We start from the raw sequence: 15,991 nt of genomic DNA on the forward strand, positions 1-15,991 counted from the left end.
TGGGCAAAATCCTGTTGAAGTCATTGGGTGTCTTCAGCTGCAGACTAAATAAGTACTAGGGTGACCAGATGTCCCGATCTTATAGGGACAGTTGCGATATTCGGTGCCTATTACCTCCCACCTATCCCGATTTTTCACACTTGCTGTCTGGTCACCCTAATAAATAGACTTGGACTTTAACAGCAGTGCTCAAGAAAGCATTTTTAATGTAAACCCAGATGCTTATAAAGCCTCAAAAACAAAGACTGAGGATTCCCCAAAAAGAAGAGAGAGGATGGCAGTGGACTGACACCCGGGAGAGCTGGGTTTAGGTCTCGGCTCTGCCACAGACTCCCTGTGTGGCCTGGAGTAAGGCACTTAATCCCGCTGGTTTGGTTCCCTATCAGTAAAATGTAGATAAGAAAACTTTCTTCCTCCCACCCTCTGCCTTCTCTGTGTAGAGGGCAAGCTGCATATGTGCAGAAGTCAGCATGTTGAGGCCCTGATCTCAACTGGTGCCACTCTAATGCAAATAATTAATAGCAGTGGTGGGGAGCATAAGTGGCACACTGTTGCCACTTGGAATAGCAGTGCATCACTACATACTACAGGTTGGGTTCAGAGTGTCATTTCATCCTGGCTCGCTCCAAAATGCCTATGCGTCTGTCACGCTGTTGTACCTTGTTTTGTACTGAATGCAAACCTGGACTGAGTGAGTGACTCCCAAGCACTTGTGCCAGGTGAAGTAACTGCTCTGTTGCCCTCAGGCTTTTCTTCGTGGGATCCCGGGAGGGTCACCTGCCCTCTGTCCTGTCCATGATTCACCCCAAGCTTCTCACTCCAGTGCCATCTCTCATCTTCACAGTAAGTGTCCTATGGACTTTCAGATTAAGATGGCGCATGGCAGAGAGAACACAACGAATTGAGACGGTGGAGCAAGCCAAGGTCCATCAATGCCTGCCCCTGCTGGGGCTGCAGGAAAATGACTGTGGAATACTCCACTGAATCCAAACAAACAATCTCTGTTTGTTGTCCCAGTGGAAGGTGAACCTCCTCCATCTCCTTTTGCCAAGCCCCAGAGTGTCTGCCAGTATGCCATAGGGAGTAGTCCTCCCAGGCCCCACGTGTCCTGCTAGGTTTAATCGAGTGCATGGGATGAGGATGTCCTAGTGAGAGAGCAGCACTGCACAGGAAGCTGAAATGCTAGGCAACACTGATAAGGCTATATGCTGTTTCTTAGCATGTAAGTTAGTGTCAGCTGTTACCACTGTACCTTAAGTCACTGTTCTAGGAATGTGGGGGAGGGGAGAAGTTTTGCAGCAGAGAATCCAGACTGCCACCAGCTCCAGTAAATTGAAAGTCGTTGGTGGTCCCTGGGGAAAATGTGTGTCACTTTGGTGCTACAATCTTTCTCTGGATGTTCCCTGATGCTCTCAGAGCACCCACAAGCTGTAGAACAGCGGCTGTAGTTACAGTCTTCGGGGGCAAAAAGAACATGTCTCTGCACTTCAGAATAAAAACCTTTGGAAGGAAGTGTGGCTGAGTGAAAGAGGAAGTGAAGGGCAGATAGACTATCACCTGGTCACAGATTCAGTTAGCTTAGTGGAGATCCCTGCTGAATCATCCAGCCCATGTTTCAGCTCGATCCCACCTCACGCATCCTTGTAAGACTGACTGCACTTCAAATTCTCAGTCTACAATGGGAATAGCTGGGGGGAGGGACAGGGGGCCCACACAGAGCGCATGCCAAGGTGGAAAGAGCAGCGGGTGCTGCAGGACCGGATTTGGAGGCATTGGTACAGCTGTGCCAGAGATCAAGGACTGCAGTAGCCCAGAGCCCTGCTGGTCGTGATTGAAATGCATCGGGTGAGCTGCATAGAGGGTGCTCTGGCCAGGAATACAAGAGGTAGCATGTGTCAGAACAGAGGTGCATTCAGCAGAGCCGTGTGGGGAAATGCTCCATAGCGCCTTCCTGTTCCTAATGTGACTGATTCTGTCTGACTCGTTCAGACCCTTGGTTTCCTGAGCACTAAGAAAATTCCCCTCCTTTACATCCTCCAGAAACCCACCCTCCTTTTTCTCTGTGTGTGTTTATATGGCCCTCATCCCCATAGCATAGCCCTGGATTGCAAGTTTCACTTTGATATAATTCCATGCAGTGATCAGACTTGGTTAAATTAGTAAAAATTATGCCACCTCTTCTGCGTATGCCTGGAAATCCTTCACTGTTCTTGGATGGTAGGCAGTTGCTCTCAGACACTTGTCGTGAGTAGTGTATGGTGTTCTCTCCTGCCTGTCCCTTTGCTCATGGCTTCTGTTTCTGGCCGCAGTGCTTCATGACCCTGCTCTACGCCTTCTCCAATGACATCTTCTCCGTCATCAACTTCTTCAGCTTCTTCAACTGGCTCTGCGTGGCTCTGGCCATCGTCGGCATGATGTGGCTCCGCTACAAGAAGCCGGAGCTGGAAAGGCCCATCAAGGTGAGGATGGTGTTGGCAGCCTAGCGGGTAGCCCTGCAGACACAAAGCTTTTCCCTCTGTGCTCGGGGCTCCGTGATGCTAGTGGGAAGGTGGCAGGACTGGAGGCTTTATGGTGGCACTTCCGGGAGGGGAGCCGTTCTTTTGTGTTCTAGGATGTGACTTCCACGTATAGAAATTTTCTCGTTCAGCAGTAAGGGTGAGAAAATCTGTGCAGGGAGGAGTGGAAAATGCAGCTGCTTTACAGTGCGGAGGGGCAACTTTAGAGCAAGCCAAGTTAGATGTGAACAAACAGAGGCCTGTGTGAAATAAGTGGCTGGTGCCAGACTGGTTCCTGGTAGGTGGGAATCCACGTTGCACAAAACTCCCATCTCGGCTGATGCTCATTGGCTCCCTCACTGGTATAGAGGCCCAGGGCTGAGACACCTGGGTCATGGAAATTCCCTCCACGTCACAGGTGCAGTACCTTGGCAGGGCAGCACACGGGAAAGCTCTCTGTGCTAAACCTGCTCAGGGGATTATTAGTAAAGGACGTCAGCCCGTGTGGCTCTCAATTGGATGCTTTGTACCAGCGTGAAATCGACTTAAAAATATTTGTTTAAAAAACAAACTACATGGGAGAGAACTTTATTTGATTTGTCCTTGGCCACCCTGGCAGCACAATGGGCCCATCTGGTTAGAGGCCAGGATCGTGTCAATCACTGGAGTCATTCAGCCCTTCTTAAAGGCATGCTCTCCCGTCATCTTCCGAGCGCACTCAAATCCCCACCAAGCCACCGATGGCCAAAAAGCAACAAATGTTACAGACCTTCCCAGATCAGTGCTCCCAAGATGGCTCTTAGCAAGTGGCTTCCTGCTGAAAGCTGGGCTCTGCTCCCTTATTTTAAGAGTACTGTGGTGTTCTGAAGCAACGACCTAAATCGCTACAGCTCATGTTAGTCATACTGCCACGTTCGGGACTGTTAATTGAGATACTCTATAGTTTTATATATAATGGAAGGACTGAGCATGGGACTGGGAGCCAAGAACTCCTTGGTTCCAATTCCGGGTACATCAGGGATTTGTTGTGTGGCCTTAGGCAAGTCACTTGGCCTCTCTGTGATGGAGCAGAGAAATGTCACACCAGCACTAAAGGATTGATGAGAGCCTGTGGGCCCTGCTAGCCTCATCCATCTGTACCTGCAGCCAGCTCCAGGACTGGAGGGGGAAGGAAAGGAGAGAGCCTGGCTCAGTTCAGGGCTGACTGGCGAAGAGGCAGGAGGTAACTCTGCCTCTCTCTGGGAGGGGAGCATCACTGCAAGTCTGATGGCCGGGACAGCCGCCAGGGAGAAGCGCTGCGTCCCTGACCAAGAGAGACCATTGAGAAGACGCACCCAGCACTAAGCAGACTGTACTGTTTGACTGGAAGGCCGTTGTGAGGCTAGGCACCCTCCACACTTACATCCGCCAACGTCCAGAGGGACATGAGGCCGTGGCAGGATGCCACTAACAGCCTGGGTGCTACTCCAGATGAGTCACTACAGCCTGGACAATAGGGGCCACACCTCAGACTAAAGGGACACCGGTAGGAAGTATTCCAGAGCAGTGGACTTAGCCAGTGTTGCTTCAGAGGGCCCTGGGCTGGGACCAGATGGAGAGGGCGGGCCAGGGTCCCTCTACCATATCCCCTTAAGGGCTGAGACTCAGATGTGAGTGGAGTCCAGAAAGTTCCTCATCTAAGGTTAGCAACCAGGCACCTCTGCCAGGGAAAAAAGGGGCCAGAAGTCAGGTATGCTAACCACTAGACCACCCAGCCCTTCAAGTGCCTTATTTATGTCCTCTGTAAAACAAGGGTGTTGCCACGTTTGATGGATGAAGAGCGAAACTAAAAATCCACAACTTCTCATTCCCAGTGGTGAGCAGTCAGGGGTATCATCTGCAAAGAGTCTCTCTCAGAATCTAAACACTTCCCCTCCCAGGTCAAAACCCACCACACACATTGCAGGGAGATAAACTTCAATTGCCTGTTTCAGATCCTCCTTAACTAACTTCCCATCCCTTTCTTGTCTCCTGTGTCCAGGTTAACCTCTTGCTGCCCATCTTCTTCATCCTGGCCTGCTTATTCCTGATTGTGGTCTCCTTCTGGATGACACCAGTGGAATGTGCTATCGGCTTTGCTATCATCCTCAGTGGGATCCCCGTTTACATATTTGGGGTTTGGTGGAAAAACAAACCCAAGTGGATCCTCCAAAGCATCTGTAAGTTATAGGTTCAGCCTTTGCAGGGTGCACCTTTGTCTTTGGCGCCATAGATAATGTTTCATTTCTTACTAAGCATGCTCAGCAGGTAGCATTGGCTGTAATTCGTATTGCAAAGGTCTACAATGGGTTTTTAATGGGTTTCTGTTAAACAGTCCAACTAGTAATGGGTTGGTCAGCTTGTGGGCCAGGCACCCAGAATGATGGTCCACCTGCTGTAATGGCAAATCACAGACCAAACACATGAAGCTTCTGCCTCCCTCTCCCCTCCCCCCCCCCACTCCCCGCGCGCAAACAGGGTAGTGATGCTGCTTTGGGACATAAATCCCTAGCGAGCTGCTGAGGCTGCCTTTCTTATGCCCCCCAAAGAGCTGCGATGTCACAGCTTTATTAGCAGAGGAAAATATCCCGCTGGGTGAGGTGGGAAGGGGGATGGAGATACAGTGTAAAAATCTGAGTGCAATGAGGCTAATTCGAATGAAGGTGAGATCAGAATTAGTCCCCAACATGTTGTCTATTTCACATAGCCAGTGGAGACCGGTCCTGGTGCATTCAATGCCCTCCCTACCATCAGTGTAAGACAGCACAGCCAGGGAAGGGGCAATATCCTGGTAGATTCTCTTAGGAGCTTTATTTGTAAGGTATTCATGTAATATAGGTGTGTCTCAGCTGTCAATGTCTACACTATAGTGAGTGTTCAGGGATGGAAAGCTCTGCCTGGCACCACCTAATCTCTGTCTGAACAACTGATTCAAGAAAGTCAAGCTGTGTTGTCTAAGTAACTAAACTCCACCATCTGTCTGAGACTCTAATACAGCTGCCTGACCTAGAAAAGCAGACAAGCAGAAATGCCAAACCTTATCTATGTGCTTTTTATTAACAAGAACAGTGCTTTTTAACAGTGCTCAGGACTTTTTTTTTTTTTTTTTTTTTTTTTTGTTTTGTTAATTCTAAGTTTCAGGCTTAGTTCTTGGTAAAGCTATTTCCACAGCAGCTGAGTTGCAAATTAGCATATTAATTATGTTCCACCAGGACAGGCTTTTAAGTAGAGAATAGAGCAAATAGTCCAAGAACACAAAATAAGAAATCTGACAAGTGTCTAATTAGGAACACATGAGCCTTATGCCCACGTGTGTATTAATATACTGTAGATCAGGGGTTCTCAGACTTCTGCACTGGTGACCCCTTTCACACAGCAAGCCTCTGAGTGCGACCCCCCATTATACATTAAAAACAGTTTTTTATATATTTAACACTATTATAAATGCTGGAGACAAAGTGGGGTTTGGGGTGGAGGCTGACAGCTCGCGACCCCCCATGTAATAACCTCGTGAACCCCTGAGGGGTCCCGACTCCCAGTTTGAGAACCCCTGCTGTAGATAATCTGATCAGATCCAGCTCATCAGAATCCCTGTTAATTGTATCTGCCAAGATTGTCTCATGTGCAGAGAACACTCAGTGTAGTAGTGATGGCACAGAACCATTGAAACACACTTTAAAAAGACACGGTCAAGGTAACTTATGTTTTCAAAAAAATCTTACAATTTATACCCCTCTTATAAATTTGCAGTTGTAATGTTTCCTAACTAAATCTCCTCCCCCCTCCGTTGTGCATGTGCCCCCCTCTTCTGTTGTTGCAAAGTTGTGCATAAGCATTGGGCTGCACATTCTGATTTGCCCTTGTGTTGGTTGCTTGTGACAGTGCAACACTGCTGTGTTCTTAAGGAAGATGCATGTACAGGATCAGATATTCAGAACCAGGCAAGCAAAAATGCTGTCTCACAACATGTATGCACCATTACTGTGACTCGGCAGTAACTGCATGTACAGTTCTGTAATTTGGGCCTTAATTATATGCATGTGTTAAATAGCATGTGCCCATATGTACAGTAATAACTGATCATTCCCATGAGTGTGCAGTTAATAAGACTGGATTTAGACATGTACATGTAGTCAATACACATACTCTGACGCCGACATCGGGTTAATTTTTACACTTATTCTATGCACAAAGTCTTGCTGTTACAGATGGAAGTTGTGGATAAGGAGTGAGGCAGCATATAGCCTTGGTACAGTAACTCCTCACTTAATGTCGTCCTGGTTAACATTGTATCGTTGTTACACTGCTGATCAACTAGAGAGCATGCTCGTTTAAAGTTGCGCATTGCTCCCTTATAACGCTGTTTGGCAGCCGCCTGCTTTCTCCATTGCTTGCAGATAGAGCAGCCCGTTGGAGCTTGGTATCAGGGTGGACCGGCAGCCCCCCATCAGCTCCCCCAAGTTCCCTGTGCACCTGGCCAGCAGGCTATCAATTGCCGGGCATTTCAGCTGTCCCTCCCCACACTGCCGTGTCCTGCTCCTGGCCTCTGCCGTGGAGCTGCTCCTGGGAGCCTCCTGCTTGCTGTGCCGGGGGGGAGGGGGCAGGAGAGGGAGAGAGGTGCTCCCCCTGCTCCTGTACCCTATCTCCACAGAGCTGGGGGGACACGACAGGGCTCAGGACGGAGGGAGCTTGCTAGCAGCAGTTGCTGTCTCAACCTGCTGATCTACTTAAAAAGGCAATGTACTTAGAGTGGGGGCAATGCGTATCTCTCTCACACACACAGTATGTGTGTGTGTGTCACACACACACACACACACACACACACACACACACACACACACACACACACACACACACACACACACACACCGGGGTAGCTGTGTTAGCCTGTATCCACAAAAACAACAAGGAGTCTGGTGGCACCTTAAAGATTAACAGATTTCGTTGGGCCTAAGCTTTCAGATGCATCTTCAGATGCACACACACACACACACAATGTGTGACGCTCTCTCTGTAACACACACACACACACACACACACACGGTGTGTGTCTCTGTCTCTCTCTGCCATGCTATGTTTCTTCCCTCCATTTGTGCTGCCTTGTAGAGTGTTAAGCTACATTAACAACAATGTGTTAACCCTTGAGGGCTCACTCAGCCGAGTGCTAGTTCATCATTTAGCAGTAAGGCATTCCCTGGGAAATATCTCACCCTCTGACTCCACCACCGCAACCAAGTTTCACAATCATCATCGCTATGTACAGTATTACATTTGTTTAAAACTTATACCAGGTATAAGCTTAAAGTAGCATTTTTCAGGAACATAACTACAATGTTAGGCCAACAGTAACTGTATTTGATTTGCAATGAAGACCTATGAGGTATTTAGACAGACTCCTTTGAAAGAAAAAAGTGGGACGGCTGCCCTGTCAGGCCTTTTGAGGTAGAGAATCATGAAACAGGCTACCAGCTCGCCAGGCTGAAATGAGTAAAACTTGCATTCCGGTGCCTTTAATGTGCTCTTGTTTCCTCCCATTCAGTTTCCGTGACAGTCCTGTGCCAGAAGCTGATGGAAGTGGTTCCTCAAGAGTCTTGAGGAAAAGCAAAGATGTTCGGCTCGGGGAAACGCACAATATTATTTTAAAACAACGCAAAAGAAAATCCTTCTGATCCCTCATAAATCTAGATACCCTGAGCACCTTGGCAGAGCTGCTGCATCCCTGAGACTCCACTCCCTGGTGTGCCCTGCTTTCCCCTCCCTGGCCTCATCACCACCAACAAGCCAGGCAGCTGAGCAACACTTTGAAGAAGAGTTCTTGGGGTACGAATTTAGTTGAGGAAGAGGAGTTTCTACTGGTATCCTCAAGAGGCTCCAGCATGTCTGGTTACCAGGAAACTGGTCAGGCACTCTCTGTCTGTGTGTGTGTCTCTGTGTGTGTGATTGATGGCTGGACTTCGGTTCTGTTTGTGCTTATTTGTTGTCTTGTTTTAATTTAAGGTTAGCATTTAGTTTCTCCATCACAGTGGCTGCAGCTGAATCTGCTAAATGAAACAGAAATTCCAAGGCAGTCAGTGTTACACATGTGCCTGTGCAAGGGACGGGGATTTCACACTGTCACAGGGCTGCAGAACAGTCCTCCAAGTCATTTTCTTTCAAATGCAACGAACCCAGCCAGCTTACCAAGTGAGATCTCTGGAAGGCTAAACACTCCTGGGAACAAGTAGACACAACAAATGGACAGAGATAGACATGATGCTGATATTAAACAAGGACTTGCACTGATTTCAACTGGATCCCTGGCCCTTTTTTGCTGCCCCCCATGAAATTTTTTTATTATTGTTTTTAGTGATACTAAAGCTGTAATCCATTGGATATATATATATATATATATATATATATATATATATATATATGGTTTTGGGTTTTCCCCCCACCTCAGGGACTCCCAAGTGTTTCTGCTTTTTACCGACTTAAAATAAATATTAGCAAATTCTTAGAGATGTTTGCAAAGCACAGAGTGTTTGAGAGGTGTTGTTTGATAATTGGCACATGCATGCCCCCGCACACACAAATATATTCTTCTGGATGCTTTGGAGTCTGCCAGTGAGGTGCCATGACAGTGATATGCGAAAGCCCAGGGTGAAGCAGAATTAATGTCTCCGAGAGCCTGGGGCGTGTACGTGTATTTTGATTTCATTCTGATGCTGAAAAGAGCAATCTGGATCATGCTCAGTTGCCTGTTTTCTGCTGTTCAGTCTTAGCCCTCTCTTGGTTATTAGGCCAGCATGCCAGGCTACTTTTCTAGTTACACTAGTCCATCATTAGCCTCGAGTACCCAGAATGCATATCATCTACTCCTGTAAATTAGTACTGGGGTAGAGGTGAGGGTCCAAGGGCAGCGTTTCATGGGAAGTTTAAGCTACCTTCTGAAAAATGAGCAGAAGGCCAGGTGGTGAGATGGCTGCATTCTACATTATCCTGAAGACTGGTTCGAGTCAAGCACATACACAGCTCAGTGCCATGCCGACAAGTGGCGCACTCCATCAGCATTCAGAGTAATTGATGCTTGCTCTTAAACAAGTCATACAGAGAATATCTGGAATGGACTCTCCTAGCTCAAACTCACAGATTGCATGTCAGTGTATTGGCTGCTGTGATGGCTTTATTAATGCAGTACTCATGTTTCTTCTAGAAGTGTATTCAGAGGAGATGGGACTAAGTAAGTCTGGGGTAGTGAGTGTCCCCAAACGGGGGATCCTCAGGGATCACTTTGCTACCCGTCTACCATCAGTTTAACTGATCTCCTTCTCTCACCGTTCCTTGAAGCGATGTTGGAAAAGTGCTCCTTCATGTAAAGCTGCAGCACCGGATTCTGGTTGGCTGGCATTAGACCTTTCTAGGACGTTCTGCCTTCCAGAGGGTGGCACTGCTTTGGATGCCAACCAGGATCTGCAGTTCTGTGGACCATGTGAATGTGTCTCTGTTTTCTGGGTGACTATAGGGAGCCAACTTTCCCATTCCAACTTGAATATAGACTCATGCTCTCATACAGAGTGCTGTAACCTATTATGTTCCCATGTTGTCAAGGGCATTCTCTTAAGGACTGTATTGGTTCCTTACCTAAAAAATCTGTCTCTTTAGCAGGACACAGGGCCCCAAATTCTGTAACAAATTGCCCTGAATTCATCTGTGTGAAAAGTGATGTTCTCTTTGAAAAGCAAAAGCATATTTTCCTTAAGTGAGCTGTGCTAGTCACTTCCAGAGTCTCCTTTATGCTTTTGCCTGGTCATCCCCTCCCTTAGAAAAGAGTAGTTAAACTTGTACCCTGCAGTATTGAGGTTTTTTGTAAAGCAGGATATTTTGAAGTAGTAACCCTGTAGAGTTAGGGGCTTAGAACTCTGCCTCTGGCAGTTGTCTTTCTGCTTTGTTTTGCATTCTTTTGTCAGCATGGAAGATCTCTGGAAAGAGAGGCAATAAGCATATTGAAGCCTTTAGTTGATGCACTGTCCTTTTATGAAGCTGTGTTGCCAGGAGGCTAGGCAGCTTGTAGCAGTTCCATATAGCAGCATCTCCTAAGACCATCTGGAGAAAATGACCAATGGTTGTAGTTAAATCAACAAGTTATATAAGCAGCACTGTTGCTGCTATTTTTAAAAAAAAAAAAATTCTCCTTGTTCTTAGAAAGTATGATTGGAGGAGCGGATGGCTCATTTGTCCTGTAAAACATCTCCCTGCTAGGTCACCTATTCCAATCCAACTTGTGTCGGTAGTGACACGTCTGATAGCTGTTGAGGGGAACTCTGTGCAGTGGGTTGGTAGGTCTCAGACCATTCCTAGTGGACAGGTGAACAACTCATGGGCCAGGGAATCTGAGCTTCTCTCCTCCAGATCAGGGTTGAGGTGCTTTGGCAAGACAGCAAAGGGAGATTTGCACTGCCACCGCGTGCGCAGTCAGTACCTCTTCTGCGGACGGAGCACCTCAGGCAATCTGACACCTTTCACTAGTGCTAGATTTTCTTTTCTTTTAGGGTTTAGTGTTCTTCGGACCAGCCACATGGGGTACCAGGGTTGAATTTCTCGACTTGGGCTCTAGTCCCCTTGGCTGGCAGGGACTTTAAGTGCCATGTAGCCAACTGCAGAATTATCGGGGATGGGAGGAGAGAGGGTTTTTCATCCCTCCCCCACCCCAAGCTGAAGTAAATTAGTAGCTGTGCTGAAGTCACAAAAAGTTCAGATCTGGCTCCACAGCTCCCCAGAGTTTTGGCGTTGCTTGGTTTGCATTCATCTCTGCACTAGCTTCAGGGGTGAAGAAGAGATGCAAATGGATTTCCTCTTGTTTAACCTTTAAGACCAGTGTGTACAGAAGGATTTTCACACTGGGGAGTTCATTTTTCATTTTTTTAACAAGTCTTAATTAAAACCTGCTTGCTTCTCTTTAATAACTTTCCTTCCTGACATTGAAGTGAAGTGAAGAGTTTTCTCTCATGTCAGTCTGCGTGCTCCTGCAGTGAAATGATGCTCCGTTATGACATCACCATTGTTTCTATGGCAATAACTCTGTCATCAAAACAACTGCGGCATCACCACAGGATGATGCAGGAGGAGTACCTGGTAGACCAAGGTTGAAATCTCATTCTGAGTTTTCCCAGTGTGCAAGTTCATCTTTCAGGGACCAGACTGATTGTCTTGGAAGGGAATCCCAGGTAGTCCTCTTCATCGAGAGGATGGTGGCCTAGATGTATGTATTTTGGAGGGTTGGGGAGGGAATGGGTAAAGGAGTAAAACTGAATGAATTTTCTTTGGGGAGAAAAAACATTGAAAGCAGTTTTGGCAAAGAGAAGAAATTGCTGTTACAAATATAGATGCTGTCAGCAGAATCTACATCCCAGTGCTAAGGTGCATAATTATCATTCTGAAGCTTGGAGATGCCGGCTTTGAGGCTGGACTTGTTAAGCTAGGATAGAGTACATCCAACGAAAGACTGCTGCCTTTCTGATCAAAAGCAGGATGAAATGTGCCAGCTGACAGGGGACATGAGGAGCTCAGAGGGGGTCTGGAGAGACTGCATATAAGTCATCCAGACTAGACATGGTTTTGCCTGTGACTAATCATCCTATTGTATGTTCTGGATGACCCAAAAGAGAGAGGCTAACCCTCTCCTCGCACACACTCAAACGAAACCAGTGTTACTTGTAAAATACTAATTAATGACTATTTGATGTTGCCATTTAGTAAATTTTCCCAACCAGCTAAGTATCTTGTAAACAAATTTTATAGCATAGTGTTGTGCAGTTGTGACTCCAACAGCTACACCTTACTGTAGTGTTAATAGAGTAGAGTGTATGGGACCATGACAACTAGTTTTTAGGATTAATTGCAGGGAAATAATTATCACTGAATGTTCATGGCAATCTTCCCTTATTGTTACCTAGAGAGTAAGGGAGAGGGGTCCTTGATTCAGTGGGCACATTCCCCAATGTGTTATAGGGCTCTTCCTCTCTCTCTCTCCCCCTAACCCATAACCATCCACCCTAATTGAAATGAGACTTTGCCCTTATTACCCACATCCATTCTGGCAAAATAATGCCAAGTAAACCATGCCAGCTGGGATTTCATAGAGATGGTTTCAGGGGTTTAACTATGACTTCAGTGTAAGTTCTGCTGGGCAGGTGAAATACAATGGATGGTATCATTTAAAAAACAAATGATTTCCTGGCTAATTAAACTTCCTGAAGTATGTGCAACATTTCCCCTTCCAAATATTGTGTTGTGGTAAACAGGGTTTTAGTGGCACCCACTGTACATACCTTGTTGCTGTCCAGCAAACTTTAAAGATCGTCCAATTTGATTGAAACCCGTATTACATTGCTCTGTTGTTTTTCCCTGCTTCAAGCAATGCTGACAGCTGAGATGGGAGTAAAACTGAAATTCCTTGGTGTGGCTTTCTTGCGGTCAGTTTATCTCCAGTGCTGAATTGTGACATAGACTGGAGAGGTGGAGCAGGCTGTGCTCATTAATCAGCGCTACAGATTCATAAATAACTTGGCCATTGGCAGTGATTGGAAGGAAGACGGTACCTGATGATTTGAAGATGTTTCTGGAATGCATGTTTAGGTTTGTCTGAACATGACAGGGTCATTTTCCATTTAGTGGTGACACTGGGAGGTCTTTTCCCTTTTGTCTGTGAAAGCCCCCTGAAAGCTTAAACAGATGTTACCGTATTCGATGGTAAGAATTCCAAACGCTACCATTTACAAAACACTAGAGAGCCTCTACTGTGAGGCACTGCTGCATTTTCATAAAAGGGTTGCATAACCCCCTTTCAGTGACATCAAAGGGAAGGCTAAAAGAACTGTTGAACCACTAAGAATTTTTTTTTAATTTAAAAAATATATTGAAACAATGTTCTTAAAGTTTGAGTCCTCTGTTAGAGCTGAAATGAGGCAGGCCAGAAGTGAGATGGCTTTAATTTCCTCCAGGACCTTTGCTGAAGCTCAGGCACTGAGCTGTCTGACATTTTTCACATCAGCAGGACTCTCTGGCATCAATTACAGCCTTGTATTCACACTGGGAGCCCACATAGTAGCTGCTTTATCCAGCTGCAGGAAGTGGCATCCTCCCGTGAGGACAGTGGAGTTCAAGATACTGACTTCAGGCCAAACCTCAACACTCCTTCAGGTGAAACTCCCATGGAAGTTATAAAGTTCCCTAGGCTGCTGAATATTTCATGGAGGCTGCACCCAGTTGTGGTTGTGATGAATTTGGTCTCTTGACTTTCGTGGGTATTTTGCCTGCATGAGAATAGTAGCACATGGTTTTGTGGGGTCTGATCATGAAAGATGCTTTAGCTCCTCTCAGTTTTCACTGACTCCACTGGGAGTCATGGGGCTTCAGCCTCACTCTGGCTCGGGCCATGGTAGGGGAGTTTCTTACCATTCTCTCCACTGCAGCATTGGGAACTGTCGTGTAGATGGGCACTGGCTGCTGCTGGTAGTCTAAGCAAGATGTCAAGCAGACCTGCTTTGAACAGGGTGACTGTGCTCAAGGTATGGCGGCAACTGGCAGCCCATCTAATAGGGCTCTCAATGTTTCTAGCACTGGTGGAGCTGAACCGTTGTTTTTAACAGTGAGGAATATTTAGAAGATGTCCCTAGTGTTAGATGATGGCCCTTTAGAGACCTGCTGTTCACAGGTCCTGTCCTTAGCTGCTTTTTATCACTGTTGTTCTTTGCTTTAGAAACGATGTCCCTTCCTCCAGTTGTAGTGTTTAATACAAAAAATATTTTTTTAAATATTGAATTAATTGCAAAAGGCCAAGGGAGCCTTTATACCTAAATTATTCCCTTTAGTGTGACATTCACCCCAGTGCAGAAGATCTGCACAACGTTCTGCGTGCCATATTCAGGCCCATGTTGAGGGGCCAAGTGATGCAGATGGCTTTGGGTTTTCTGCACTGTGATGAATTTCACGTATAGGGAGAACTTTGCTCCTTGTTTGTTCAGAAGGACAGTGAGAAGACTAAGTCCCATTTAAGCCCTTAAAATGGGAGTTTTAAGTGTTGTGTAGGCCTCGCGCTGGCCCTCTGAACAAAAACAGGATGAATTTTGCACCTAGTGAATAATCTGACTTTCTAGAAATGTCTTTCTTTTAAAGATAATATAAGTTTTTTTGTTGTCTTTTGTTGTTTTAATTTTCTTAACAAACAAAAAATCTAGATATAGGTTAGGATTTTGTTACACCTGGTTGCTTTTTAAAAAAAAAACTACTAATTTTATGGTTGATCTAGATGATTTTCTGTTCGCTTTAATGGGTAAATATCTTTAGTCTTAATATTTCTACAGTAAGTGCTGTCTATTTACAATGTTTGCGTTCTTGTCAACATGGCTATTCCAAGTTTGACCTAGAGTGCTGTTCTGTCAGTCATTTGTAACTTAATCAAATTGCCTTGTACAATGAAATGTGTAATGCAATATATTATTTTTCTCTATTTCTCAATTGTTTTATTATTTCTGGTTAACAAGTCTGTTACATTAGAATGTTTTGGCTTTTATTTGATCACTGAAATATGAATTATAACTGTTGTTGCTGGTCTTTGCCTTGAAAACTTTTATTTACAAAAAATTGCCTGCTTTGTCTTTTTTTAAAAAAAAACCATAAATCTAATGATGTCATTTGACATGGACCTCTGAATTGCATTTTCAAGGGTTCCACTTGCATATGGGTGCTGGCATAGTAACATAACGTAACAAAGATAATTTGCACTTCCATATCAGCTTCATTCAGAAGATCTCAAAGCCCCTCACACACATGAAGCTTTGTCCTCTAATAACTCCCTTGTCAACTGTTTATTATGAGCCCCATTTTACAGATGGGGAAGTGAAAGCAGAGAGAAGTGGTATGACCTGGGATAAATCAATGAAGTCTGTGCTGAAGCTGAGAAAAGAACCCAGATGTTGTAACTCCTGAATTTTGAACCACTGTTGTTCATTTCTGTGTGTTCTGATAGATGGGGCTAGACTTGTCAATGGGCAGGAGAAATCTGGAAAGCAGTAATACCAAAAGAGACCTAGGTGTGACAGTGAGACAGATTGTCATGTGATAAAAGTACCCCACCCCCTAAAAAGCCCCTCTGCATGTTTGGGCAGCATAAACAGAAGGATGGGGTCCTACAGTTGGGAAGTAATAGACCTTGGCAGAACTCTTTCTGCAAACTGGAGGGAAGTTCAGAGAAGAGCAATAAAAAAGACTTAAGTTTGCTTGAAGATTGGCAGTGAGATTAAAGGTGCTAAACATGTATAGCTTGGCTATGAAACAATGAAAGCAGGTCATAACACCAGCCTACAAATACTTAAAGGATGTGAACACTAATGAGAAAGGGGAATTCGCTAGGATGGTGTAAAAGGGCTCGGCCGAGGCTCGTTCCCCCGCGGGGCTGTGGGGGATCCCACTGCCTCGCAATAGTTTGCTATGGGCCCCAG

The 15,991-nt window shown here is 45.7% G+C and overlaps 1 protein-coding gene across 1 annotated transcript in view; it reads left to right on the forward strand.

Annotated features, from left to right (window-relative positions):
• The window catches only part of SLC7A5 (solute carrier family 7 member 5), a 63,792-nt gene extending 48,690 nt beyond the window's left edge, over positions 1 to 15,102 (forward strand). The window contains 4 exon segments of the mRNA XM_050922603.1: positions 747 to 843; positions 2,310 to 2,459; positions 4,516 to 4,693; positions 8,053 to 15,102. Of these exon segments, the coding sequence (XP_050778560.1) occupies positions 747 to 843; positions 2,310 to 2,459; positions 4,516 to 4,693; positions 8,053 to 8,108 (481 nt within the window). The 3' untranslated portion in view covers positions 8,109 to 15,102.
• Positions 15,103 to 15,991: the final 889 nt, after the last annotated feature.

This window comes from Gopherus flavomarginatus, chromosome 14 (genome assembly GCF_025201925.1).
Source record: "Gopherus flavomarginatus isolate rGopFla2 chromosome 14, rGopFla2.mat.asm, whole genome shotgun sequence".
Lineage (NCBI taxonomy): Eukaryota > Metazoa > Chordata > Testudines > Testudinidae > Gopherus > Gopherus flavomarginatus.